Source organism: Alligator sinensis, unplaced genomic scaffold (assembly GCF_000455745.1).
Source record: "Alligator sinensis unplaced genomic scaffold, ASM45574v1 scaffold705_1, whole genome shotgun sequence".
Lineage (NCBI taxonomy): Eukaryota > Metazoa > Chordata > Crocodylia > Alligatoridae > Alligator > Alligator sinensis.
Window position 1 is genome coordinate 63,541 of NW_005842663.1, and position 26,074 is coordinate 89,614.

General features: G+C 44.8%; 1 protein-coding gene across 1 annotated transcript in view; it reads right to left on the minus strand.

The window, feature by feature from the left end:
• Positions 1-13,053: 13,053 nt before the first annotated feature.
• LOC102383391 (ubiquinol-cytochrome-c reductase complex assembly factor 1) overlaps positions 13,054-26,074 on the minus strand; it is a 143,347-nt gene continuing 130,326 nt past the window's right edge. The window contains exons 9-10 of the mRNA XM_025215731.1: positions 22,252-22,365; positions 13,054-14,307 (exon numbers count right to left, since the gene is read on the minus strand). Of these exons, the coding sequence (XP_025071516.1) occupies positions 14,173-14,307; positions 22,252-22,365 (249 nt within the window). The 3' untranslated portion in view covers positions 13,054-14,172. The remainder of the gene's footprint in view (positions 14,308-22,251; positions 22,366-26,074) is intronic.

Genomic DNA, 26,074 nt, shown 5'->3' on the forward strand with positions numbered 1-26,074 from the left:
TCTCTCTCTTCAAGGATTGTGCTATGGACTGTGCCTGTCAGCTTTGCAGCCTGAGTACCGTGGACTAGGTGAGATCCCAGCGTTCTCTGTCTTCTTTCTAGGCATAAACTTCTGAACCTGAACTGTATCAGTTAAGCTTGAGCTAAGTTTCCCCAAATACTTAGTGAAACCAGGGTAGTACTGTCATTGTTGGTGTTTGTTTTTCTTCTGTATGTTTATTACTACTAGTACTATTATATATTTCATATGCTTAGCAATAAATAACTTTTATAGTCAAACTGGTAGTAACTGGGTATATTTTTCCTTCTCTGCTTCTCTTTCCTCCCGTGCTCTGCAGCAACGCTTCTTTTACCTAAGCTAAAGATTCCTGTGAAGCCCAAAAATACTGTGGGGTCTGCTCATCAAGAAGCCAAAGATTGGGATGTGCTGAGTTTAAAACACATAAGGGGATCAGCTTGTACAGGATGATTGACCCAGTTTGACTCAGACGTGCCCTTATGAACTGAATGCTGGCCCATGAGGGTGTCAGCTGGACACCCAGCCGGATTCAGAGGGATTCTGTTTACCTGTGTGCTTGTGTCTGACTGCATTTTATTGTTGCTCTTATGAACTGATTCTTGGCATATGAGGGTGTCAGCCTGTCCATGCTGATCAGCCCGGCCAGGTCAGGCGTGTCACGTTAATTTATGTGTGTTTGTGTGTATGACTGATTTGGTGACTGGAAGAACCCAGTCCCATTAGGCGTGTCATGTTAATCTGTGTGTGTATGACTGATTTGGTGACTGGAGGAACCCAGTCCCATTGAGATTGAGTCCTGCAAGATAGCTCCATTGGGGGTGTAGGGCTTGCAGAAGGGAGAGATACAGCTCCGTATAGTAACACAAGCAGCACATTGACAGAATCACCAAGACCTAGAAACTATCCCTAATAAATGAGCACACCCCAAAGTAACGGGCAAATCTGGTAACAGGTGAGGAACTTTATTGAGGGCCATTAATGGTGGACCAATATATCCATCTTCCCTCCATATCACTAGCTAATAATATAGATTACTGACCATTGTGGCAGGCTCCCACTACAATGACCACCCCATGCTTCCCATCACTACTCCTTGGTATGTGTCACAGGATGCGGTCCTTAAGGATGGCCATATTCTCCTAAGGCCCCTTGACCGTGCCAATTGGGGCCCGATGGGCAACCTCAGTTCTCATCCGCCACGTCTTTGATGACATATATGAAAATAGGGAGGCTGCCTTTAAGTCCTCTTGGACACTGTTTGATGGATTTACTGAACCCTGTGGGTTCCCAGACCCCTTGTGGGTCTTGCTTTGCAATGTGTGTTTTGAGGGCACCCTAGCCTTATGGGCTATATGCATGGCTCCAACGACCCCTTTACCATGCCCCACGCTTCACAGATGGTACTGGCGTTGTCTTGCCTTGCCCTCATTATAATTTGGCCCCTTCTCCTCACTGGGCTCTCTGCACCCCACCAAATGCCGCACCCCCTCTGGTGCCAGGGTCTCCACTCTGTAATGGGCCCCAGTGAGGCCTCGTCCTTCCCCAAACTAGCTTCACCCAAACCACTGGTCTTAGAAAACTACAAACAAAACATAAGCCCCTAGTCTATAACTTAACATAGGCTACCAAAGGTGTGCTCTGCCCCTTCACCATTACCTGGAGCAGAGGTTAATCAGGCCTCTTCACCTTCTCATTCCAAGAGGGCTCCTTCCCCCTTAGCTGCCAGCAGGGAACTGCCTCCCTTAGTTTCAGCCTGGGGTTTATATGGGCCCAAAGCCCTGCCCCTTCCTGCCAGCTGACCAGGTACAGGTGCTGACAAATTTCCTCCTTAGCCGGTTGCCATGGCAATCTGCACCTGGGCTCCTGCATGGCTCTGGGCTCTCCCCAGGCAGTTCCTGCTCTTCTAGGCGCAGGGCACCTTAGTGCCCTGCAACAGTATGGTAGAAAGTGACCACAGATATGCAAAACAGTGGGGGAGGGGCAACTAAATATAAGGGGGGGGCTCATGCTATGTAGGCAGGAAATACAGGGGGCAACAAGGTATTTATTTACTAGGACCAATTTCTGGTTTTCCTCTGGCTACACTGTAGGAGTCATCTCCTTTTCTTTTTCTGTTGGTGCACAACAGGGAAGGCTGGTATATAGCAGGGGTCGGCAACCCCTGGCATGCGTGCCCAGCGTGGCACACGAGGCCATTTTGCTTGGCATGCCACAGCCAGCCCTGGCTCTGGGTAGCTGCTGCCAGTGATGGAGCCCGGGGTGCTCCCAGCAGGGCTTGCAGCATCTCCCAGCTGACAGCGGCTCCCCCGGGCATCCGGCCGGGCAGCAGGTCCCCAGAGCCAGAGCCAGGGCCAGCTGCAGCCGGGAGGCTCCAAACAGCTGTGCCAGGCTCCAGAATCAGCTCCGCACTGGCACATGCAGGTGCACCTTGGAGCGGGTGGTGGGGAAGGGGCCTGAGGCAGCACAGCCCTGGTCTCTCCCCGGCTCCTGGCACGGAGGTGATGAGCCCGATGCAGCTGTTTGTAGCCAGCCTGGGCTCTGGGCAGCTGCAGCAAGCAGCGGGCAGGCTACAAACAGCTGCGCCGGGCTGCACAGCTCCGGCATCAGCTTTGTGCTGGCGGCGACTGCACGGGCACCTCAGGGCGGGCTGCCAATTTTCCCTAATGCACATTTGGCTAGATGTTTTCTAGAGATAGGACAAGCCACCAGATGGGTTAGACAGTCTATCTTAGACCTGTACTCTGAGGTAGGAGAGAGGTACAGAGAATCAGTCATCTCTCTCAGATGTATGACTAGTATCATGCATCTTCAAGGTCAACTTGACTGCCAGATTCATTGGGGATTTTTTGCGGGAGGGGGGAAGAGAGTGGGGACGCAGAGATCATTTGTACATCTTGCTCCTAGTTGATTGCCTGGCATTGCAAATAGCAAAAAGCAGTTCAGGAACTGGTAACACTCTGATTTCTCTTATTTTCACACACAACAGTTTAGTGTCCTCAGGATTAAAACAATTACTGGACTCCTTATAGAGAGGTACCTGGGTAAACTCTATATCCAGTGACTAACCAGAAGTCAGACTAGATGATCCCTTATAACTCAAGAAATATGAAACTGGTTAAATATTTTTTTTAATCATCATAACCTAATAACTTGCTCTCAAGAGAGTTAGGAGGATTGATCAAGTCACTCTGAATTATTAATATGACCTTTTAACAAGACTTGGAAAAGTTCCACGGGACTGGAAAAGAAATAAATGTCATATTAATATTAAATGTGATGTAGCTGTGATGGTGCAGGAATTACATGAGAGGCAAGGATTTCTTAGCAGGATATCTTACCAGCTGCATAGTTGACCCTACACCCTTTTGATATGCCTTGATCTCCCAGTAATCAGCTTCTTTTCTTCAGCTTTGTTTATCTGCTATCCCTGAACCCCATGTGCCCCCAGAGGCTGGGGGAACACAGCAAGCTTCCGCAGGCAGCCACAGAGCTGTCAGCAGGGAGGGAGGGGGGGTGGTGAGCGCCAACTGGTGGTTGGCAACCACTCACAGATGCTGCCAGCAGCATCAGCAGTGGCCAGTGGTGATCACAGATCACCCACAGATGCCACCGTCGGTGTCAGCAGCGAGGGGGGGGGAGGGGTGGTGAACAGTGACTGCCCGCAGGTGCCACCAGCAGTGTTGGCGGCGCCTTTTTGCAAGGGGTGCATCGCCACACTCAGGGAGTACATGTGCACCTGCGTGTACCCCTTACACATCACCAATGCTTCTATCCCTGGGAATTTCTCTTCCCCCCCTCTTCCAACTGTTTTTTTACTGTGCTGTACTGGCTGCTTCTCCTCAGACCTGAAGACGAATATCTTGCCTAACTATCCCAACAATGCAGTTGGTCCAGTAAGAGATATCACGAAAAGCTAATAAGATGCAATCATTAAAGAAATAACTTAGGATTGCATAATTAATGCCAATCAACATAAGTTTCATTGAAAATAGGTCCTGTAAGGAAAACTACATATTTTTTTCTTTGATTGTAAGTTTGGTTGATAACGGCAATTACACTGATATAATATAATTAGATTTGTGTAAGGCATTTGACTGGATAAAAGATAAATGCTATAAAAATATCATTGCAGCATATATTAAATGTATTAACACCTATTTAACTGACAGGTGACAAAAAGTAATTATAAATGAGGAAACGTTACCAGGTGGGTCTGGCAGAAATCGATTCCTGATATGCTTGTTATCAACAATATGGAGTACAATATAAATAATAACTGGTAAAATTAGAAGAAGACACACACAAAAATTGGTAACTATGACAGGAATAAATTAGTTGTCTAGCAGTTTGGATTGCTAAATAAGATGGGTTTGTTTAAACTATATACTATTAAAGCTTAGCCAAATGGAAATTGTACTGGCAAAGAGCCAGCTCCACAAAAAGATGTTAGCATCTAGCTATTATAATGAGAGAACCCATCTTTGTTATTGACAGAGTTTACACCATTTCCCTCAAGGGCTGTGGGGGGGAGGGGCCCCTTCCCCTCCTAGTGCTGGAAGGGGAGGCTGGGTGGACCCCGCTGGGCTGAGGGGCACATGCCCACCTCTTCTCCCTGTTTTCTGCCCCCGCTACAGCTGAATGTACACATACACATACACACATGCAGGCACACACAGACACAAGCATGCGCACTTTACTCTCACTCTCTGCACATGGACACAGACAGACAGACACACACACACAGACAAACACATACAGACTCTTTCTCCTCACGGGACCTCCTCCCCTACTCTCGATCATAGAGGCAGTCCCTCCTCCTGACTGCAAACCGCCCACGGCTCAGTCTCACTCCCCGCCAGGTGGGAATTCTTTTTGAGAGTCAGCAACAGATAAATCATGGAGGTTGTGGCAAGAATTTCTATCCCCTGAACAGTTACACTACCTTTCCATCCCTCAGAGCCCTGTAGAAACTGATTCATGTGCACAGAAATCTACTTCTCATCATCTGGTACCACATCTAGAAAGTGCTCCAGTAAATGGTTCTAGAGGACGGTAATCTTATTTCTTTTTCCCTTACAGAACACTGCTGGCTCAGGTGGGGTCACTTCTTACCTGCAACAGAGCAGCAAAATGCCCGCTTGTCTTCTGCAGCATCTTTCTCTGAGTCCTGTAAACTCACAGCAGAGAGACATCAACCATTACCAGAGTGGCTTGCAGAGATTTTTAGACCATTTTAGCCTTGCAGGTCTGCTTTGGTGTTTCCTGTAAGCTCTCTGTCAGCACCAGAGCATGCAGAGACACTTTGGTCATCTGCTGTGGAAACTCAGTATCACAGCAGCAGGTCATGTGTCTGACAGCAAGGAGCATTTGCAGAATAGGCTCATAAGAAGTTTCGTATGAAAAAAATATTATAGAGAAAACTTTCAGGGAGGTTTAGCTGCAAGCTTCTCATGTTGATCCACCACTGTAAATGATATGCTCCCTCCTTTCTCTATCAGTACCTTCAGTTTCTATGTCCCCAGAAAGCAAGTCTTGTGTTGCTAGCTAGATAACATTAACACAGTGTTTCACTGCATATCCACAATGTGAGAAGACTCCCAGGACAAAAGCTCAGTGCTCCCCCAGGGCCCTATGTAACCTCACAGTACCCCAGGGTAATACGTTTATGGTTTTCAACTGGTCAAACTCTGCATAGGCATGCCACTTCCTTTTCTGCCCTGTGGGCAAAGATTCTTCTTTGGCAGCATGTAAGCTGCAACAATCATAATCATTTCCAGCCTCTTCAGACAGCCAAAAGTACACTGGATCACTGTTCTTCATCTAATAACCCTGTAGTTAAGCAGTGGTTAAATCCCCAAAGACAATACCATCTCAGATGTCAACCTTCCTCATTTAGATGTGGCAGTCAAGGAAGTGTGTGCATGCACAGCTTCTTAAAGAGGTCCATGTACTTGAGTATGTAAACATTGTACACCTTCTCCAAGCAGCCAACATTAATGTACATTAAGCAGCCTCAGTGATCCATTAATACTGAATCAGGAAAAAGAAGGACCCCTTTTTAACTGATGTACGGAAAGTTGATATGTATAGAAGTCCCATCAATGGACCTAGCACAGTTCAGGAAACCCCATCACCTTGAAGCCCTGGATTATGTTGTCAACATTCCCCAGAGTCACAAGCTGCTAAAGTGAACCTGCTTAACAGTCTTGTATTCTTGATCATAAGAGAGATAGGGGTTGCCTTTCTAGTACTGAAATGGCTCTCAACTGACCAGTAAAAGCCCAAGTCAACCAGCTTCTAAAGAACAATTCCACTCACTTCAGTGGGCAGTGCTGCTCATCTTTGTATCAAACTGACAAAATATAGGTGGAAGCTCAGACACAGTTCCAGGAAAATGGCTTTGAGCATTCAGATGTTATGTAGTCTCTGCTAGTAATCCCAACCCCATAGCAGTTTGGTCTCACAGGCACATGTCAGGCTCTCCTATCCAGAACAGGTGCTCTCTGGTGCTCAAAATATTTATGAATACCTTGTGAGTGTACGTGGTCAGTCTGAGTCCGTTGCACTGGGTCATCAGTTTACCAGAGTGGAAGCTGGGGTCAAAGCTTGATGTCGGTCCTAGTGCCAGATATCAAGCCAAGGGTCAAGACGACATCATGGTCAGGTGCAAGCAGTTGATCTAGGCCAGGAGGTCCAAGACAGGAACAAAAGCAATCATGAACAGGGGCAAACAAAAGCAGGCACATGGCTCCAAGCTAGAGGTTCAGAGCACACAGCCAGATTAGGAGTTCCAAACAGGCCAGTCACGGCAAGGAAATCTGTTGCTCAGACAACTATCTGCTGTCTGGTCCGAGCTTATATAGCCAGGTTGGGCGAGCCTTTCTGTGGGATGACTCACCCCGATTCCCTCAAGCTGGCGCCTGGGACCAGATTTGCCCCAGCTGGGCTTTTGTTCATTACATACCTCCATAACCATAACTAAATAGTTCCCACTACCAACTGCTGGGCCTACCTTCTGTCTGCTGCACACTCTGTATCCAGACGGGACTAGCACAGCTGACATCTGTTGGTTTCTCTCATCTGCTGCAGGCATATGTGCATGGTGAAGGTCATGACAAAGCGGGATATGATCAGAATCATTTGGAATCAACATCTGGACTATGGAATCAGCAGAATCATTTGGAATCCACATCTGGACCATGGAAGATGACTCTGGCTGAATTAAAGCATTAAAAAAACGTAAGAGACAAAAAGATGCAAACTAGGTAGACCAGGTGGAAAAATGTATTGTGGGTGGCAATAGCACAAGACTTTGAAACAGCTTGGACACTGCACAATTGCAGTCATCTGCACTCCACAGTTCATTAGCTCTGTGTGCAGACAGGTAACATTTGAAGCACTTTAAATCCCTTTGAAACTTCACATAGTGAGCTAGTCAGATGTACACACCCTCTGATGTGCTCCAAAAAACCTGTCCTCCCAACTGGAACCAGCAGATACCTGTTCTCCCCACTGAACCTGAAGGCTCCATAACTGCCCACTTGACCCAGGAGATCCCATGTCCCATATCCACCACCAGAACCAGGATTCCTGCTTTCCAGGACCTAACCCATGTACCTCTAATTTCCCAGCTTCAGTGGGGGGGCGGGGGGGCCTGAGGACCTTGTCTCCCAGTTCACTAGAGAAGTGGAGGCAGAGCAGACATGGCAGCATTCAGTGACAGCCCCTGGGAGACAAAGGGCTGCAGTGTTTCACTGGCAGTTTGCTCTGCAACCCCCATCCCCCAGTGAGTGCTGCCAAAGTCATTAGGATGTCCACACCAGGCCATAAGTGCTCTAACTGGCACTGTAGAAAAGGTGGGCGCTGCTAGCATCACCACCACCTCTATTCTTGGTGTCTAAAAAAAAAGTGATCCCTGCTCTGTTCTTTAAAAGCTTCCCTTAGGAAAGGAGTCCAGGCTGTGGAACATGTGCGGTTAGAGGAGCTTGCCTGCAGTCCGGACTCAGGTAGGTAAGCCCAAGGGACAATTTCCCCTCTCCCCACTTCCCACAGCACCCTGTGTTGGCTATTGGTTTGTTCTAGATGGGTCTCTGCTCAGCCTGACATTTTTGGGTACCATTGAGGCACTGAATTCTCTCCATGCATAACATACTGCTGAACTGTGTATTCTGCTCTGGGATCCAAACACCTAAAAGTGAGGGTTTGAAACTTAGTTATAAACAACTAAGTTCTTTATTGACCTTTACTTATTGAGCAAAGAAGAATCCCAGTCCTAGTACAGTGTTAACCATAAGTTCTTGCAAAATGGGAGATCTGCTACTGTGTGTCAGGGTATAACTGATTAGTGGACAGTGGGGGCTTGCCATTAGAGACATGAGCTGGGAGGCAGGAACAAGAAGCCAAGATCCAGACTGGAGTCTTTGTTGGCTCAAAGGACCAACTCACAGGATCATAATAAATTCTAGTTTATTGGACGGGATGTGAAGTTACCAATAAAATCATAAATGCAAACTTTGAGTTATGTGTACTACTGGTCACCTTAGCACATACACACACACACGCACTCATTCATTCAGACCCATGTAGTATAGTGTGTAGTGGCTGTTGTAGTGATTGTGAGCACTGGTGTCAGTATATCTGCCTATCCGAGGCTCTGGAATCTGCTGTTGATGGTCAGCTTCCTTCAAGGTGACGTCTTCTCCAGAACGGGGTTGCCTGCTTCTCCTTCTGTCTCGGTAGGTCAGGTGCTGGATGAGAGGGTGCCACTGAGGGTCATGCTTCCCTGCCTTTTATCCCTTTCTGGCAGACTTGTGTGATCCCCCAGCATCATCTTGGCTACACAATCCAGAGGTCGCTGTCCCACGTGGGTCTTGAGTAGTACCTGACAGCTGTTAGTCACAGGGGTCTCTGCCTGCTGGTACCTAGAGTTCTGGGAGTCCACCCTTGACTTATTGACTTAATGGCTGTATTGTTATGGGTTACAGGAATAGTTCATAGAGTGAGTGGTCAGTTCCAAGAATCAGTTTTTTAGCTTGATTAGCTTAAAATGGAGTTCTTTTAGCTAGGTTATTGTCTGCTGATGATCATCATTCACTCACATTCACTCAACAGATTTTATCACTTTACAATTATAATTTCAATGCAGTTTTAACAATGGGCCAGGGTGTAACTTAATTTTACGGGGAGAATATTCCTTAAGAGTTTAAAAGTATAAAATATAAGATGCCATGGTAAAGGCAAGACAGATGAAATATGAAAATGCACTGTGAGAAATATATAAAAATGCAATGTGAGGTAGTGAGGATCAAAGGCTACTGGGGACAGTAAGTGAGTTAGGTTCGCACAGGATATATTTACAGCTTTTGCAGTGGATATTTGAGTTCTTTTGTTTTCTTTAGTGACACTGAGCTGAACTGATATGTAGATGTATCTTGTAGGGTTCTCCTACAGAAAGCCACTTCAGCTTTCTGGCTTGCTCTGAGCCTTGCCACACCCATGCAATGAGTGTGCTCATTCTCTGCCAATACTTAGAAGGAAAATAAATGCACAAAATGAGGGGAGAAGGGGAGGGGTGCAGGCAAGAAGGGGCTTCTGTTATATCCATGTCCAGAAGGGAAATGTACAAAGGGGGCTTTCTGCTACAACTTGATCAGAGGAGAGGAGGGGTTCAGGATTAAGAAGCTGAGAGTCAGTAAATAGGGATCTGGGCTGGAATCAGGAGCAAGGAGCTGGCAGTCAGCAAAGAGGAGTTAGGAGCCAATGGGCTTCAGGAGCTAGGGGCCAGGAGCAGGAGACAAACATCTGGACTATAGTCAGGAACCAATCTGGGGGTCCCCAACTATCTGGGCTGTTTATGTGAAAGGCAAGGATTTCTTAGGGTGATCTCTTATTGGATCAACTATATAGTTGGGATAGAGTTAGACAAGTTTTCAAATGCAAGATATTCTTCCTCAGGTCACTGAGCAGAACCAGGAACCAAACACAGCCAAAACAGAAACCTGGCAACATCCCAGCACCCATTACTGCTGTGCTGTGAACGTGAGCACAGTGGGGGTCTGGTGTGGCTGCAATACCAAGTGCTGTATGAGAGTAGCCAACTACTAAACACCACTGTTGGATGTCAGTTCCAGCCATGGGTTTGCATGGCCAGTTGTTGGGTGGTGCTTACCCCTGCCGCAGCTGCAGGGGAGCCCTGTGATGGTATGAAGCCAGGTGGCAGCATGTGAACGGTCTGGCTGGACAGGTGTATTACAGAGTGAGCTGAAGAACACAAAGGACTCTTGTGTCTGTACTGACCTTGCAGACCAGGGTGATCCATGGACTCCCACTTGGACTTTGTGAACTCCACTAGTACTTCTGTCTGCTCAGCAATTGCCATGTAGCAGGCCTTGGCCTCTGCACGTCATCTGGCAAGCCATATGAAGGACCAGTGGGACTACTTGATCCTGTGCCTAACCATGGTGATGCACTGATGACAGTACATCCACTCTTCCTCCTGCCACTCCTGAGTCTCTTGTACCCAGGACTGGCTGGTCACCACTAACAAGCTTAGCAGGTCCATCTTTGTGTATGTGCAGCTCTTCCTCTGCCTGGCCACTCTCTGGGTCACTCTCTGGTACCACTATCTGGTGCCAAGGTACCATCACCACCATTTGCAGGTGTCTGGCCTGACAGTAAATAAAAGGAGCTCACTGTTTGTTTGCTGCTGCCCGGACAGCACACAATCATGTGAGGATAAGGGTCATGACCCCACAACCAAAGCTGTAGCTCGCAAGGCAATCAAGGCAGTGGACAGGCTCATTTGACCTATTGACTCTCACCCGTGGAAAGTTCGCTCTTCCCTCTGCTCTTCTTGCTCTTGAGAAAACCAAGGTGTCCCCCTAGGTAGGCATGACCCAGCAAGAGCAACTGCTGTATACAATAGCCAGCATGTGGCTGGAGTGAGAGGCTCAGGACCGCATCCTGTCTGCCCTAACTTTGCAGACAGAGAGCGTTGGACTACCCACCCTGACATGGGTTACCAGAACTGCCCACAGGTGTTCCCACAACCCATACCAACTCCCCACTGCCAAAGGCGCATGGCAGGCCTTACACCATAACACTGTTCTCAGGCAGCCTACCTCAGGAGGACACCATAGGGAGGGCTACCCACATCAGCAAGTGGCAGCTACCAACAACCACCACACTTGGGGCATATTCAGAACACTGCTACCTGCAGCTCCACCAGTCGGTGGCAGCAAGTCATTCCACCAAACCCCTTTGGCTACTGCCTGGTGTCCAGGGACCCATGCACTAATGCCTAGTGATATCCAGGCAGAGAAGCAGTGGCCTTCAGTGCAACTTGACATGCCCAAAGGCATACTCCACAGCTATGCAGCACCTGCTGAGGCACTAGTTTAACAGTTCCTTCCTGGCATCCAAGTGCCCTGTGTATAGCTTCATGAATCAGGGATAAAACAGATATGCTATGCCTCTGATCAGCAGTGGGGTGACAATCACTTCCTCCACTTTAATGCTGGCAGCCCCACAGTCAAACTTTCCCCATTCCATCAGATTCAGGAGTTCAGATCTCCATGAAGGTGGCCTGGGACACATGAAAGTTCAACCACCACTGCTCACTGTCCCATGTGGGCAGGAGGATGTGCTCATGTCTCTTGACTTGAAATGATGGTACAGGGTTTGGAGACTTGGACTGTTGCAGCCTTGTGCTCATTGGCTACATAGGGGTTGGTGACAAAGGAGAGGTAGAGAAGGTGGTAGAGGTGCCTAGCTATGGCCTCAGCTATTCAGGATCCACATGGACAGAGAAGTGCACCAGCTGACACAGGAGATAGCTGGTCATAGTAAGGAAGGACTTATAGTGCAAAACTCTCTGCCTGGACAGGTGCTGAAGGGTCAGGAGCTCCTGGTGCTGTGCAACCAGGGTTTGCATGGTGAAGAGGCAGTAAACCCTCATTCTGAGTTCTCCAGGCTCAGAGTAAAACATGACTTTTCCAGAAAGGAAATTGACCAGGCATTCTCAGCAAAATGGTAGGGGTGCAATCCCTGGGCAGGCAGCCGATCAGTGCTTTTCTCTGAGCTTGGCACAGAATCTTTGGAGACTAGGCCACTGCAAGGCTTGCTGGGATGTGTGCTCAAATGGGCCCCTGGCTGTGGTGTACATACTGCCACTCACTGGAATGCTGTGTTCAGTAGGTTTGTATAGGACAGGGAGTGACTTACTTTCATTTTGTTTTTCTATGGTATAAATGATATTGCTAGTACCACAGCATGGGTCAAAATTAAAAAAACACAGCAACGAAGGGGTTAAAGTTGAAATGACTATTTTGTATATGAATTAATGTGTGTAGTTTTGAGCCAACATATCTACCATTAATTTTTCCATCTCTTCCAAGAGCAGTAAGATACACACAGTAAAGTTTATTTTGGTACTTGGTATACTTCACTCCCATTAAAAATAAATTAATCAGCAAATTCCTCCATAGCTAAGCCTTCTTTTATGTAAATACAACACAGCTGTAATGAATTACAAGGTGTTATCATCTCACATACTGCATAATACTTCACACATAAGAAGTTTCTCTCCTCAGCTCAGTTTGCAACAAAAGCATCTTAAATAAACTGAGAGAAAGTTGTTTGGTCTGTAATGTTTTCACAGAAGTGGGATATACCTCACACATATAAGGTTTCTTTATATGACTCATTTTATAACAAGTTAAACTGAGGAAGTTTGCTTTGAAAAAAAACTAACAAAATGACTTTTTTATACAAAGAAAAATTCACTAGTAGTTTGCTCCCTAAACTACAGCTCAAATGCATGGGCCAGTGTTTGGGAGATCACGTTCTTCATCCCACTCATCTCCTGACAGGAAATATGATGACTAGCACTAACAGATTCAAATAGCCTGGAAAAGGCAGCTTTAGGAGTGGGAACATGCATAGTCATGGACAGCTTCAGGGATATTCAGGCTTGTATCAGGAATAAGAACATTTGACACACTATAATTATTACAAATTAAAAAATGATTGCCTGTATTTGTGTGTACTGGGTTTATTAGGATTAAATCCTAACATGATAGGACACAATTCCTAAATTCTTAACAAAGGCATTAAAAGGTACTGAAAACAAATACCATTTTTCTTTACTTGGGTCAGATATTTTTGGATTGAGATTTATGGACAGGACATAAATAAAACCAGTTTCTATCATTGGTCTGGAAACACTATGTTAACCTTCAGTCTGTGCAATAAGCCCCTGCTTTTTCCTGATTTAATCAAAAGAAGTATTCATTCTTGAGGTCACCTACCAGGTTAACTATTCAAAATGTTAACCAGAAAATGTCTTAAATTTCTTTGTTGCTTCAGCATAACTTTACTTCATAAAGAATGATGGGGATGTTATTCTGCTGCAGCAATCACTACAGCACAGCTCTAGAAAAAATAGTGGCATATCAATTAGACACAGCTCCTCTGCAGCTTTCCAGCAGAGCTCCACCACATTCCAGGTCCCTTTCTTTTTGGGGATGCCAACACCGAAACAGATTAATCAGGACTGAATATGCATGGCACTGTCTTTCAACCCACCTGCTATTGTGCAGCTATAAAAGGGACCAGTCATTGTCTGACCTTAACTAGGGTTTTCATGGAAGATCTTTTCAGAATCTTTTATACTAGTTCTCAACTTTTGTAATGCAAAAATAAACTCTGCCCAAAAGCTAGGCCAGCTGGTATATCAGCACCCAGAACATGCAAAACTTACAACCTTGCCATAAAGCAGCATGAGGAACATCATTGGTATCTGCAAGACAGTTCCTGTCATCAGACAAAGGACAGAGATCAGTTTTCTTGAGGTACCTGTCCATTTTGGTTTTCAAAATATGGAAGTCATCTCTCAGAACATTTCTGCAGGAACAATGGGGTAACTGCAAGAGCCAGGTATTTCTCATATGAACTAGCAGCATTTAATTACAAGTGAATGTAAATACAATGTAAATCAATATAAATAAGGTATCTAGTTCAATATATTTTATTTCAACAGCAGGTATTTCCTTTTTTTCTTGGGCATCCACAGCACGATAGATTCTTACTCCAAGATATTTTTCACAAACTGATTTAACGTTGTCAGTAGGAAAAAGTTCACTGATGATGAAGATATCAGAGTCCTTCATCATTGTAAACTGGGGAAGTTAGCGTCAAGATGCTTCGGGCATTATACTCCACAAGAGGGCGCCATGTCACTTCACCACTCAGTAGTAAGTCATCTCCATTCATAGCATCCAAATACTGCATCTGAAATTCACAAGAAAATAACGTATTTCTAACCTTAATCCACTGAAAGAAAGATGACTACATTTTTCCTCTTGACAATTCCAAGTTGTCCAAGGATTCATGAAACAGCATGCTTTCAAGAAACAAAGCTGAAGAGCAGGATTATTTTAAACAACCTTGTTTAAAATAAAAATGCACTTTAAAATAAAATGCACTTGTGTTGGAGAAGACCAAAGGGAAGAAGCTAATGCAGCATAGGCTTTACAAAGGGGTGAATAGATGCAAGTTTGGGTCTAAAATGTCTGCTAATGCCCAAGATAAAACTGTCACCTATGATAATTCTGACAATGAAGCAAAAAAGTTGACATGGATGAGGAAGCTCACAGAGAAAGCCCTGCAGAGAGAGAAAGCCCTGCCCTCTTTTATACCAGGAGTGGGCTCCAGCTCAGCTGCTTCCACCTGCAGCTGTGGCAGCACAGCACAGGGAAAAAGGTATATTCCTTCAGTGAGCAGATACCAAGCCACTGGGTGCATCTACACAAGGCTCTAAATGTGCAGCATTAGTGTGTCATGGCAAAAGCCGTGCTAATGTAGAGTAGGCTTAGTCCACTGCACATTAGCATCACTAAAAATATGTGCACCAGTGCTACAGCGCAGTAGCACCAGTTATTGTGCATTTAGTACCTGTTATTATAGGTACTAAACTTAATGTGTAGTAACTATGGTGCATTAATACACATGGAGATGTGCCCAATGAGATTTTATAGGTGAAAACCAGTATCTTACTTTGCATAGGAATGAACTCTGATTGGGAGTGCTGGTGTCATGTTGCTCCAGGAGATAAACTACTTGATAAACTGCTGCAGATTATACCCGCTTCTGTTTCCAAGATGGAAATAAAAGGGTGGTGTGCACTTCCTATTCTTCAGTTTTCTCCAAATATAGGTATTAGCTTTGACTCCAAGGAAGAAAGGAAGGAGGGTAGGATCAAATTAACTTACTGGTTCGATTACTTCAATTATTGATAAATGTTATCCTTCAGGTAACTGTCCACATATACATTCTCACTGGTGGATGACTCCAAAATAGGACCCATATACATAGAAGTGGGTTTTGGAATCCCCTTAGGCAAACAGTGATTGCAGGACTGCTCTGCCAATCACAGCATTACTTTTAGAGGCTTCTGTGATAGCATAATGCTTTCTAAAAGTATAGATAGAGCTCCAGGTAACTGCCCTGCAGATGTCAACTATGGCAATTGTCTGGGCTCTGGTGGAATGTGTTTTACCATCAATGGTGGATCCATCTCAACAGTTATATAATATAGTCTTATACTGCCCAAGATCCAGCTGGACAACTGCTAGGTTGATAACAATCAACCTAGATCTCTCAGCAGTTGAGACAAGGAGCTCTGGAGACCTTTTAAATAGCATTATTATCTATAAAGGTAGTAAGTTAAATATCTTTTAACATTTGACAAATGCAGCAAAGCCTCTGCCTGAGAGCAAGATGGCTTTGGGAGGAACACTGGAACAAACTGATCTGTTTTCCAAATTAAAGTCAGTAACAATTACGGGCAGGAGTTCTGGGCGAGTCCTCAGGGACACCATATAAACGGAAAGGGTGGATTAAGGAGGGTTTGCTATAAAGACTTGGATCACAGCATTCTTTTTGCTTATCAAGCAGTATGATGAAGACGGTTTTCAGGGAGAGGAAGGAGTAAGTTCCTATCGGCAATGTGGGGATCATGTTCAGGTTCCATTGTGGAACAGAACCCCTCACTTGGAGAAAAACTCAGAATAATCCCTTGAAGAATCCGAGGACTGTTGAGTGATAAATGACTTGCTGACCCATTTACTGGAGGATGGAAGGCAAAGAGAGCTGCCAGATGGACCTTAATTATACTGAGGGAAAAAGGTCCAGCGCTTTATAACCAGCAGACAGCCTAGGAATATCTTGCAGCACAAAACCCTAGTCCATTTCACCAAGTAGATACATCTGGTAATGTCCTTTCAGTACATATCCTTTCTATACATATCATAACTGCCAAAACCATGCATTTGGATGTGGTGTCAGCTGCATTCAAGGGTACTTGAAGGGCTGCTTTGCCATCAGCTGGTCTTCTGAGAGTAAAGATATCAAATCTTCTCTCTTATCAGAAATAAAAGAGTCCATCAGGTCTAGGTTCTTCTTACAAACCCAGATATTATAACAGGCTAGAAGAGCTGGTACTTGGGAATTCTGAGTTGGTGACTTGTGGCAGGTACAGCCACAGATCAGTCCAGTCTCCTATTTGTCCTTATTCAGCTTGGTGTTCTCATCCACTGCAGTAACCATCAGCCAGGAAAGGTTAAAGTGAGTGTATAGGTATTCAATACCTTTGCATGGGATTCTACTGTTTATTTGCCTTCCGTGTGACAGAGTGGGAAGAGGCCATGCTATCTAAGCTGGGTCGTGGATCACATCATGAATGGTTATGGCCAATTTTATAGGATCCACTTGGAACTGTGTATCAACCAATGAGTGTGACGTTTTTGATACCTCATCTGGGGAAATTCTGAGGTGTTTGCCACCATCTTCAAGAGCTCCTGGAGTCCCCCAATATTTTCTGAGAGTCAAGGCACCAAATGAAGAGTTTATGCCACCTGGAGAGAATGACGGTCTTGAGTCTGTTTTTGCTACAGAGATAGAACTGACATGGTAATTCAAGGAAAAGTAGAAGTGATCCTAAGCATGGGCTCTGGAGGATGAATATGGGGACAGAGCTCCTGAAAGTTCCTAGGCTATATGGGCACTAGTAGGTATCCTGTGGTCTACTGAGTTAATACATTACAGTCTGCAAGTATGTCAGGTCAGGTAGCATCTGCCTTTTGGCAAATACCCATAGTGCAACTGGAGTTCTGCATCCAGTTCTGGGTGCTGCACTTCAGGAAGGATGTGGAGAAACTCAAGAGAGTCCAAAGGAGTCTCTTGGGGGGGGGTCCGTCCCCCAAGGTGGAGTACCTTCCATTTGTCATGCATGATTAGAGGCCTAGAGACCAGGTCATACGAGGAGAGGCTGAAAGACTTGGGACTGTTCAGCCTGGAGAAGAGAAGACAAAGAAGAAGGGGATTTGGTGGTAGTCTATAAGTATATCAAGTATATCAAAGGTGTACATCGGGGCCTGGGAGACAATCTGTTCACCAAGGCCCCACAGAGGAGGACAAGAAATAACGGGCACAAGTTGATTGAGGATTGCTTCAGGCTAGACATAAGGAAAAACTTCTTTACAAGTCAAGTGCCGAGGGTTTGGAACAGGCTCCTTCTAGAGGTGGTACAGTTATCCACTCTGGCAATCGTCAAAAAGTGTCTTGATGCCCACCTTGCTGGGGTCATCTGAACCAAGCAGTCTTTCCTGCCCAAGCGTGGCGGGGCTCGACCCGATGATCTCTAAGGTCCCTTCTAGCCGCTAACAACTATAAAACTACGAAACAGCGCTAGAGGTGTTAGTGACCCAGTGCCTGAAGAAAATCTCAATCAGCGTTCCAAACAAGAGTCTGTTGGTGTTGAAGACATGACCTGTGCTGACAGAAGCTAAGATCCTGGGCTTGAAGATGGTACCAAGCTGGGTGATTGTGCTGCTGGAGGTATAAACAAGCCTGCTGTCAGAGTGAGAAACACCACTGGGAGCTCAGCAAGACTAGGGAGTGCAGTATGAACACTGCCTTTATGTGGGGAGGCACATGATACTTCGTGCTTGGCTGCTTATGCTATCTGTTTATTATCACGTTCAAATGCTACCAGTGTCTTCAGTACGTGCTTTAGCACCTTTGCTGGTAAAAGTATTAAGGGATCTTTTGCTTTTACTAATTCTGAGCAGGACTTCTCCCTGTGTCTTTTCTGCCCTGATCTGTGGGCACTGGTGCCAAATGGCAGTATCATGTCTGTCTCTAGGCCTCTTCTAGTTTGTGGTCACAATGAGGGGCTGAGAAGTCTCAGAGCCAAAATAGAGGATGGGGACCAGAACTCCGAGGTCTTCAAGAGCCTCTTTCATTTCCCATCTAGGCTGAGAGGTCTTGAATGCCCCATCTCCCTCCCACAATGAAGTGGTTTCTGCTGGTTGAAGGCTACTGGTTCTTAATGTCCATGATGGGAGAAAGATTTCTTCCATCTCTGATAGAAAATCTTCCCTTAAGTCTTGACCATGATTGTTGCAGGGGTTCTGATTGTAATGTTGTTGAGAAGAAGGCTGGTCTGTTACTGGTGTTAGTGGATATGCAGTACTTAACTGAGGCTCTTAGCCCCAAACCAGATGCAGAACTAAGTGACTAGGCAAAATAGCTGAGGCTTATTTTCTCTATCCTGTCTAGTTTTCAGACTGAATGATCAACAGACTGAGCAGTTGTTGAGAACACAAGATTCCTCCAGGCAGAAGAGGTGCTGTCTGTGGCTGTCAGACATTAGTATAAGGATATCACACAAGGGATATGGTTGGAAGCCCAGAAGGCGAGGGTCTCTGGGCAAGGCCCGACAAAAAAATACTTACCGCTCTACCCCTACTATAGGGGAGAAAAAGAAAAAAAAAAGGGGGTGGGGGGTTAGTTTGCACCACAGCAAGTGGATGAATGCACCATGAAAATTGGATGAGGTTACCAATCATCTGTGCCATCATCAGAAAGGGTGTGGGTTTGGCTGCAGTGACGAGGTATTGAGCTGCAGTTCAATCAATGGAATCCCCAAAACAAGAAGAGTAAAAAGAACTCTCATACATGCCTCCTGGGCTGGTAAAGGTGTTGGGAAAGTAGGAAAAAAAATACAGGCCCATGTGCATCTAAGGTTCAAATCAGTAGGATGTATAAAGCTCTGTCTACATCCAGGAATTTTAGAGAAACCAAGGAGCAGGAAATGTGCTTGATCCTGTTTACCTTTAGCACAGGGGCATGAGAGCTGAGGACAGAACCAACTCTACTGCTACTACCAAGGCAAAAAAGTTTCTGATCAAAGTGCTGTGAATGATAGACATCCTTGTGAGAGAATGCATATGGGGACATTACTTGAAGGAGAGTCTAGACTTAGTCCATTAGTCAATAGGGTTGTTGGTTGTAGCTGTGTTGGTCTACGGACATAGGCAGACAAGGTCCTTTGCTTAAATATGATATCTTTTATTAAACCAGCTAAATAGTTGGAAAAAATTGTTCTTTGCAAGCTTTCAGGCACAAACACCCTTCCTTCAGGCATAGGGAGAGTCTGCTAGTGTTATGTGTTCTCCATAGTAGAAGTGAAGCCAATATGCCAAATGTGGGGTTGTGAAGATCAAAGGGAACAGGAGACAACAGGTGACAGACAGGTAGGTGGGGGCAGGGGAAAGGGGAGAATGTTGGAACTGGTGATAGACTAGCTGGTAAGATGCAGACAGGTTACCTAGGGTTATCATATGACAGGCAGGTTATAATGTGCCATAAATCCAATGTCTATATTTAGTCCATACTTTTTTGTATCCAGTAGATTTATAAAGTGAGAACTACTATATCAGTATTTGGCTACCTATAGCGAAACATGACTGGAAGGATCTTTTTAAGCTTCATGACTATCTTATTGGCATATGGGGAATTGGACACCTGGCAGGTCTTTGCAAGGTAGGCTCTCTCAGTTGAAGGGTTTCTGAAGAACCTACTGGATCTTCATGTGATGTAGGGGGGCTGGTAGATACCTCATGTGATGTAGGGTGGCTGGCAGATACCATTCCACTCTAATCCCTTACCTCCCATGATCTTCAAATTACTGGTAATTCTAACCTCTTTCTTAGACTGCCTTCCTTTGTACTATATCTGCATTCTTTCTTTTCTGCTTACTGTAGAACACCTGTTAGGAGTCCACTTTTTCATACAACACCTTTTCTCTTAGACTTCTGTTATCTATTAATGTCATTCTTTTCTCAGTGAACACATCTAGAGAAAGTCCTGTCCTGTAAACTCTCCACATTTCAAGTTTGATCTCTCTTCCCACAGCTTTTTAAAAGATCCTCTCTAAAAACTTCAGCTTTCTCCTCCACTCATGCACATATACTAGTCCAGAACATGAACAGCTTTCCCATCTAGTACATCCAAGCATTTTATTAGCTCTTTTCACATCTGGATCATATTGGCAGCTTATTCTTATATTGACATCTTACATGAACCATTACTCTCATGTCCTTGTCCTCCTCAATCATTTCCAGTCTATATGTCAATATATTATAGCTGAAGTCCTTATTAATGGCTCCTAATTTTACAATTCAAGCTGTTAAATTTCACAGCATTTCTAAAACTCCATTACACAAAATTATCTAAAATGTTCCTATTAAATAATCTGATACTGTTCCATATAAACAATACCTTTAGCTTACTGTCATCTCAAATTTCATGAGGACAACCTCCCATAGGAGGTTGTAGAGACAGATAGTACAGCAGGGTTCAAAAAGGGACTAGACAAATTCACGGATAATTGGTCCATCAGGGATGTACCCCTTAACGTGCTACCAAGAAGAGTATGACAGGGTAGATTACTCTAGATATACCCTGTTCATATGCCCTCTCTCTAAAGCATCAACAACTGCCTTTGCTGGAGACGGGATGCTGGACTAAATAACCATTGGTCTGACCCAGTATGGTACTTCATATGTTCTTATGTACTTTCAGTACCAAGCTCACTGTTAATATCTTTAAAAGGATGGGTGAAAAGACTTATCCCTGAGGAACACCACAAGTGAATGTTCTCACAATGTTCACTAATGAGTCATATAACTCACCTTTCAACATAACCTGTTGTAGTCTTCTTTTAAACAAACCCTTTTCTCTCTCATGATTGTAATATCAATCTCCAGCCTCTATGTGACAGGGGACAAGCTTGGAGCTGAGTCTCAAGTCAGCCCGCCCACCTGTCTACGTAGGGCAGTCCGCCCAGTCTCGCCTGCCATGACTTTGCTGTAACTATAAACTGGTGGTAAATAAATTGGGGCTGCCCATTACATGCCTCAATGCCAGGGGGCACTATCCATGGCTCCATGCCTTTCCTACACCATGGTCCATGCCTTGCAGATGACATCATAAGTTCTTAATGTCTCCAGCCCCCACAGTGGGCCCCATAACACTAGTCTAGACCGCAACTAGATCCCTCCTAATCAGGCAGCCACACTCCCTGACCCCTTCTCCCTCTTGGATGTAACCCCCACAGGACCTTTGGCAACACAGGCCCTGGTTTCACCTCCAAAGCCAGTCAGAACCCCAGGCCCCCAGCTCTGGGCGTCCCTTGTGGTGGGCCCCTGCTGGCCCCCTCTCTCCTACAGGTTCACCTTCTTGGGCCCCACTACAGGGTTACTCACTCGGTTGTGGGGACTGGGATTTTAAAGCACCCCTCCTCGCCTTTCATCAGGGAGGTAACTGGCCTGCCATTTCTTGGGGGCTGTCCCGCCACAAACAGCCCCATCAGGCCGCCCATCTCCAGCAGGGTGCAGTTTCAGGTTATGCCCAGGACCAATGAGGCCTCCTCCATCCCCATAGTCTCACCCTTACCTCCAGGATGTTCCACGCTACAAAGGGGCCAGATGGTGCTGCTCCCTCAGCTGCAAGCAGCCAACTGCTGTGTCTGCCTGGCTGATCATTGTTTGAAAATGGCTGCCTTAATCAGGCACCTGTCAACCCTTAAGGTGACAGGCACCAAGGTGCACTGCCACACACTACAGTTTAGCCTATAATTTCCCATGAGGCAAAGTGTGAAAAGTTTGGCTTAATTCTAGATAAATTAAATCCACTGCATTGCCCTTATCCAGTAAGTCAATTACCTTCTCACAGAAAGATATGTGATTAGTCTAACACTATCTCCCATAGATAAAGCCATGCTTTATTTCAGTTTACTTCTAGAGTTGAGGGTATACTTCCTTTAAAAAGAACTTTCATTATCACAAAAGATTAGAGATCTAAGAGAGATTGCTCTGAGCTACTGCCCACCTGCTTGCGCACATATTCTACCACCAATTCCAGTTGTCTAGGATCTTTACAATTCTTGTTAAAAAGGTTTCTCCAAAGGGCTGCTGCCAGTACATGGTCATCAGATACGATTCCCTAAAGGAAGAAGCAAGAGAGAAGTTACTAGAAGTTGCAGAAGGAAAGAACACACTGCCAGATTAGATCTTCTTTTTGGTCTGCTACATGCCTCGTACAGCCTCCAGACATGAAGGACTGGAATTTAAACAGTGCGTGTCTTCTTCATGTCAGGCTATATATGAAGAATCAGCCTCTCCCTCATAGAAGGAAAAGCAAGTTCAGGGGGAAGCTTATGACTGTTGTACAGAGCTGTCCATAACAGATGTGAATGGATTTGGAGAAAAAATAAGCAGGGAATTTCTACATAATGGGTGCATCTACATGTGCCTCCCACAGTGCAGTTGTTACTGTGCCACCATTTAGTACCTGCTTCAGCAAGTACTAATTGACAGTGCAGTAACAGCCATTACTGTGCCATCTTGGTGATCCAGTTATTTTTAGCAGCTATGTCACCATAGAGACGTGCTATAATGAGGTAACTCGTCACTATAGCAATGTACTGCTGGCATCACAGTTTGTGCCTGCTCACGCTACATCGCTATAGTGATGAACTACACTGCCATAGCACATAATTACAGTAACATAGCATCATGTGTAGACATGTCCACTGGCTGGCATAACAGTTTTCTTTAAGAAAAGTCTTTTCTCTATGTAAAACTGTACAAGTAGTCCTCGACTTACAATGTTTCGAGTTACAAAGTTTTGCGCTTACAACATTTATAAATTGACACCGCGTTTCAACTTTCTGACATCAGTTTTGACTTTACAACGCTTGATCCGATGTGATGCCACGCCAGCGAACAAGTCTGCTGTGTCACCCATCTCCCTGGAGAACATCTGTCCCAACTTCCTTGGACACTTTCTTTAAGAAAGCAGACAAGACTCCAGAAAAACCTGCAGCCAAGACTCCTGAGAAGACTCCAGCCAAGAACTCTTCAAAAAGTCCAACCAAGAGCCCTTCAAAAAGCCAGCCAAGTCACCTCAAAGTCGTCCTTCCAAATCAATATGATTGCTATTTACAATATAAATACATTAATGTAGCTATATTACTCATCTATAATTGATTGAGTACAAAATTCTGGGGTATTTTTGGTGAGAATAGGGTATCAGGCCTTGGTTCAGGAACCAATCCCCTATTTATAACATTATTTCTTATGAGAAAATTGGTTCTGAGTTACAACATTTCGACTTAAGATGTGGTTTTCAGCAACCAATAGTGTCGTAAGTCCGAGGACTGCCTGTACTACTTAGAGACTACAGATCACTGCCTCATGGTTTGGGTGGGGAGGCCGTCATGTAGGGGAAAGCACGTCATGGTTTGGGTGGGGAGGCTGTCATGAAGGGAAAGACAGGGTCTAAAGAAGCTATACTAAGAATGTTCCAGAGAGGGCTAATAAGGCATTGCTATCTGTTTCACCATTTAATGCAAGAACAAAGTTATAAGTCCATCACATTCAGGCCTATCTGGAATTTTAAAATTAATATTACAATTGATCCAACATGTGCTTTTGTTGGTTTGGGGTCTGATGTTCTTTTTTGTCTGTTTTATTCACAGCCTTTGCTGTCTAGTTTGTATGGTGTGCTTATTACTGTGCCCACATGCCTGTTCTTTGCTAGCTGCTGCAGACACATTTAACCTAAGCCAGAACTACTTTAAAATATTTAATTTAAAAATTAAACGACTGACATTTATCATTAATTTATTCAAACATTCCAATTTTTAAAATATGAGTAGAGAATAAGTGAAGGAAAGAGATCTAGCTACACACAGATACTATATTTACTTGAATACAATTTTTCCCCCCCCAATTAGCATGGGTAAAAAAGCCTCTTATCTTATAATTACATACAACAAAATCTCACTAAATACATTGTCTAGCATTAAACTGTTGCCAAAAGCAACATTTGCTCAGGAATGGATACCATCTATGAAGCTGATTAAATGCAGCTAACACTGAGCATAACTACAAAACACAAGGCCCACATAAGTTTCTGTCAGCATGTTTGCCCAATCACAAGAACAGAATAATGCAGCCCATCTGAATAAGACATATGGTAGTGTCCATTAAGAGCAGTCCTCCTCACTGCCGACTCTTCTTCAACTCATGGTGATCCATGACATAGCGTACCCAGACTCTTTTTGTCGGCCCCTCTCTCAGCCTCACATATATGAGGAGCATGGTCCTACCCTTCATGAGGTGAAACTGGTTCAGGTTGTTCTGTGCCTGATCTGCATATACATTTTTGAAACATCCCATGACTTGTGACAAGAACACCTAGTTCCAGTCATGAGTGGGGGGCTAATTAGCACATTTTCTTTGTGGAGAGTATCTGGAGTACACACACATACTGAGCAGTGCATTTCGAGCCATGAGGTCACCATGGCTTGAAATGCTTTTGACTATGGTGGGGCCCAGCCCAGTGAACTATGTGGTAAATCACAAGCCTTGGTTTTGAAGTAATATAGCTTGTACAGTACTACATATAAGTAGGTGTCCAAGTGTTGCTCAAAAGTGTTTCTATGGAGTATATGTGCTAAAACTTGTAGAAGTTTAAAAAAAGATAACATACATCAATTCTAGATAAACTAAATGCAATGGTAATATATGCAAATTGCTATAGTCATGTTTAACTACAAGGTTATTGTTTTCAATTTTGCTCCTCATTTACATGTGCTCGGGGAGAGCAGGGTCTGACAATAAGGAGAGGGGGAAGGGGCTGCCAGGGGAAAAAGTTGGGAGGAAGCAAAAAGCAAACCTGACTCCCCAGATTTATTTTCCATGCTGTAGCAGTGGGAGGGGGACAAATTCAAGGCAAACCTCCAGTAATTAGATTCCATACCAGGAAAATTATAAAAAATGTATACATTTTCCATATATAGAATCTAATTACCAGGGGGGGAGGCGGAAGGGGGTCATTTTATAATCAGGGTCATCTTCTATTTGAGTAAATATGGGAGGTAAAAGAGAACAATTTTATGTATCAGATTGTCTAGTAACCTGTGGAACTCACACACACAAGATATTTATAAGGCAAAATGCCATTTAAAAAACAAGGCAGACAAGGTTCCTTGGGTGAATTTGATATCTTTTATTAGACCAACCCAAATGGTTGGAGAATAGTTATTAAGCAAGCTTTCGGGTTCAAAACCCCTTCGTCAGGCTAAGGAAGCTGCAGCAGTTGGTGTGTGCTCTTCCTGGATGGAATGAAAAGTAAAGAAGCCAGGGGCTGGGCTGGGGAGTCAGTTGCCAGGCAGATTGTAATGTATCAAAAATCCAATGTTTATGTTTAGTCCCTGATCTCTAGTATTCAGCAGGTTGATGAAATGGAGCTCATAGGCTCGTCTCTGGGAAGTGTTGTGTAAGTTTCCCTTGAGGATCAGGACTGAGAGATGGGAGAGAGAGTGGCCCTCCTGTGAGAAATGTGCCCCCACCGGTAATTGGGTATTTCTGTTTTTGATAGATTTCCAGTGCGCGTTCATTTTGGTGCGCAGTTGTTGTTTGGTGTCTCCTACATATTTTCCATCAGGGCATTTGGTGCATTGGATGAGGTATACTACATTCCTGGAGGTGCAGCTGTAAGATCCTGGGATGCTGATGGCTCTGTTGTGGGGTGTAGTAATAGTGGGGGTGGTGGAGATGTGGGGGCAGGTTTTGCATTTCTTGTCATGGCACGGTCTGGATCCTTTTGGTGTGTTCTGGGGTTGAGGAAGTTTGCTTCTGGTGAT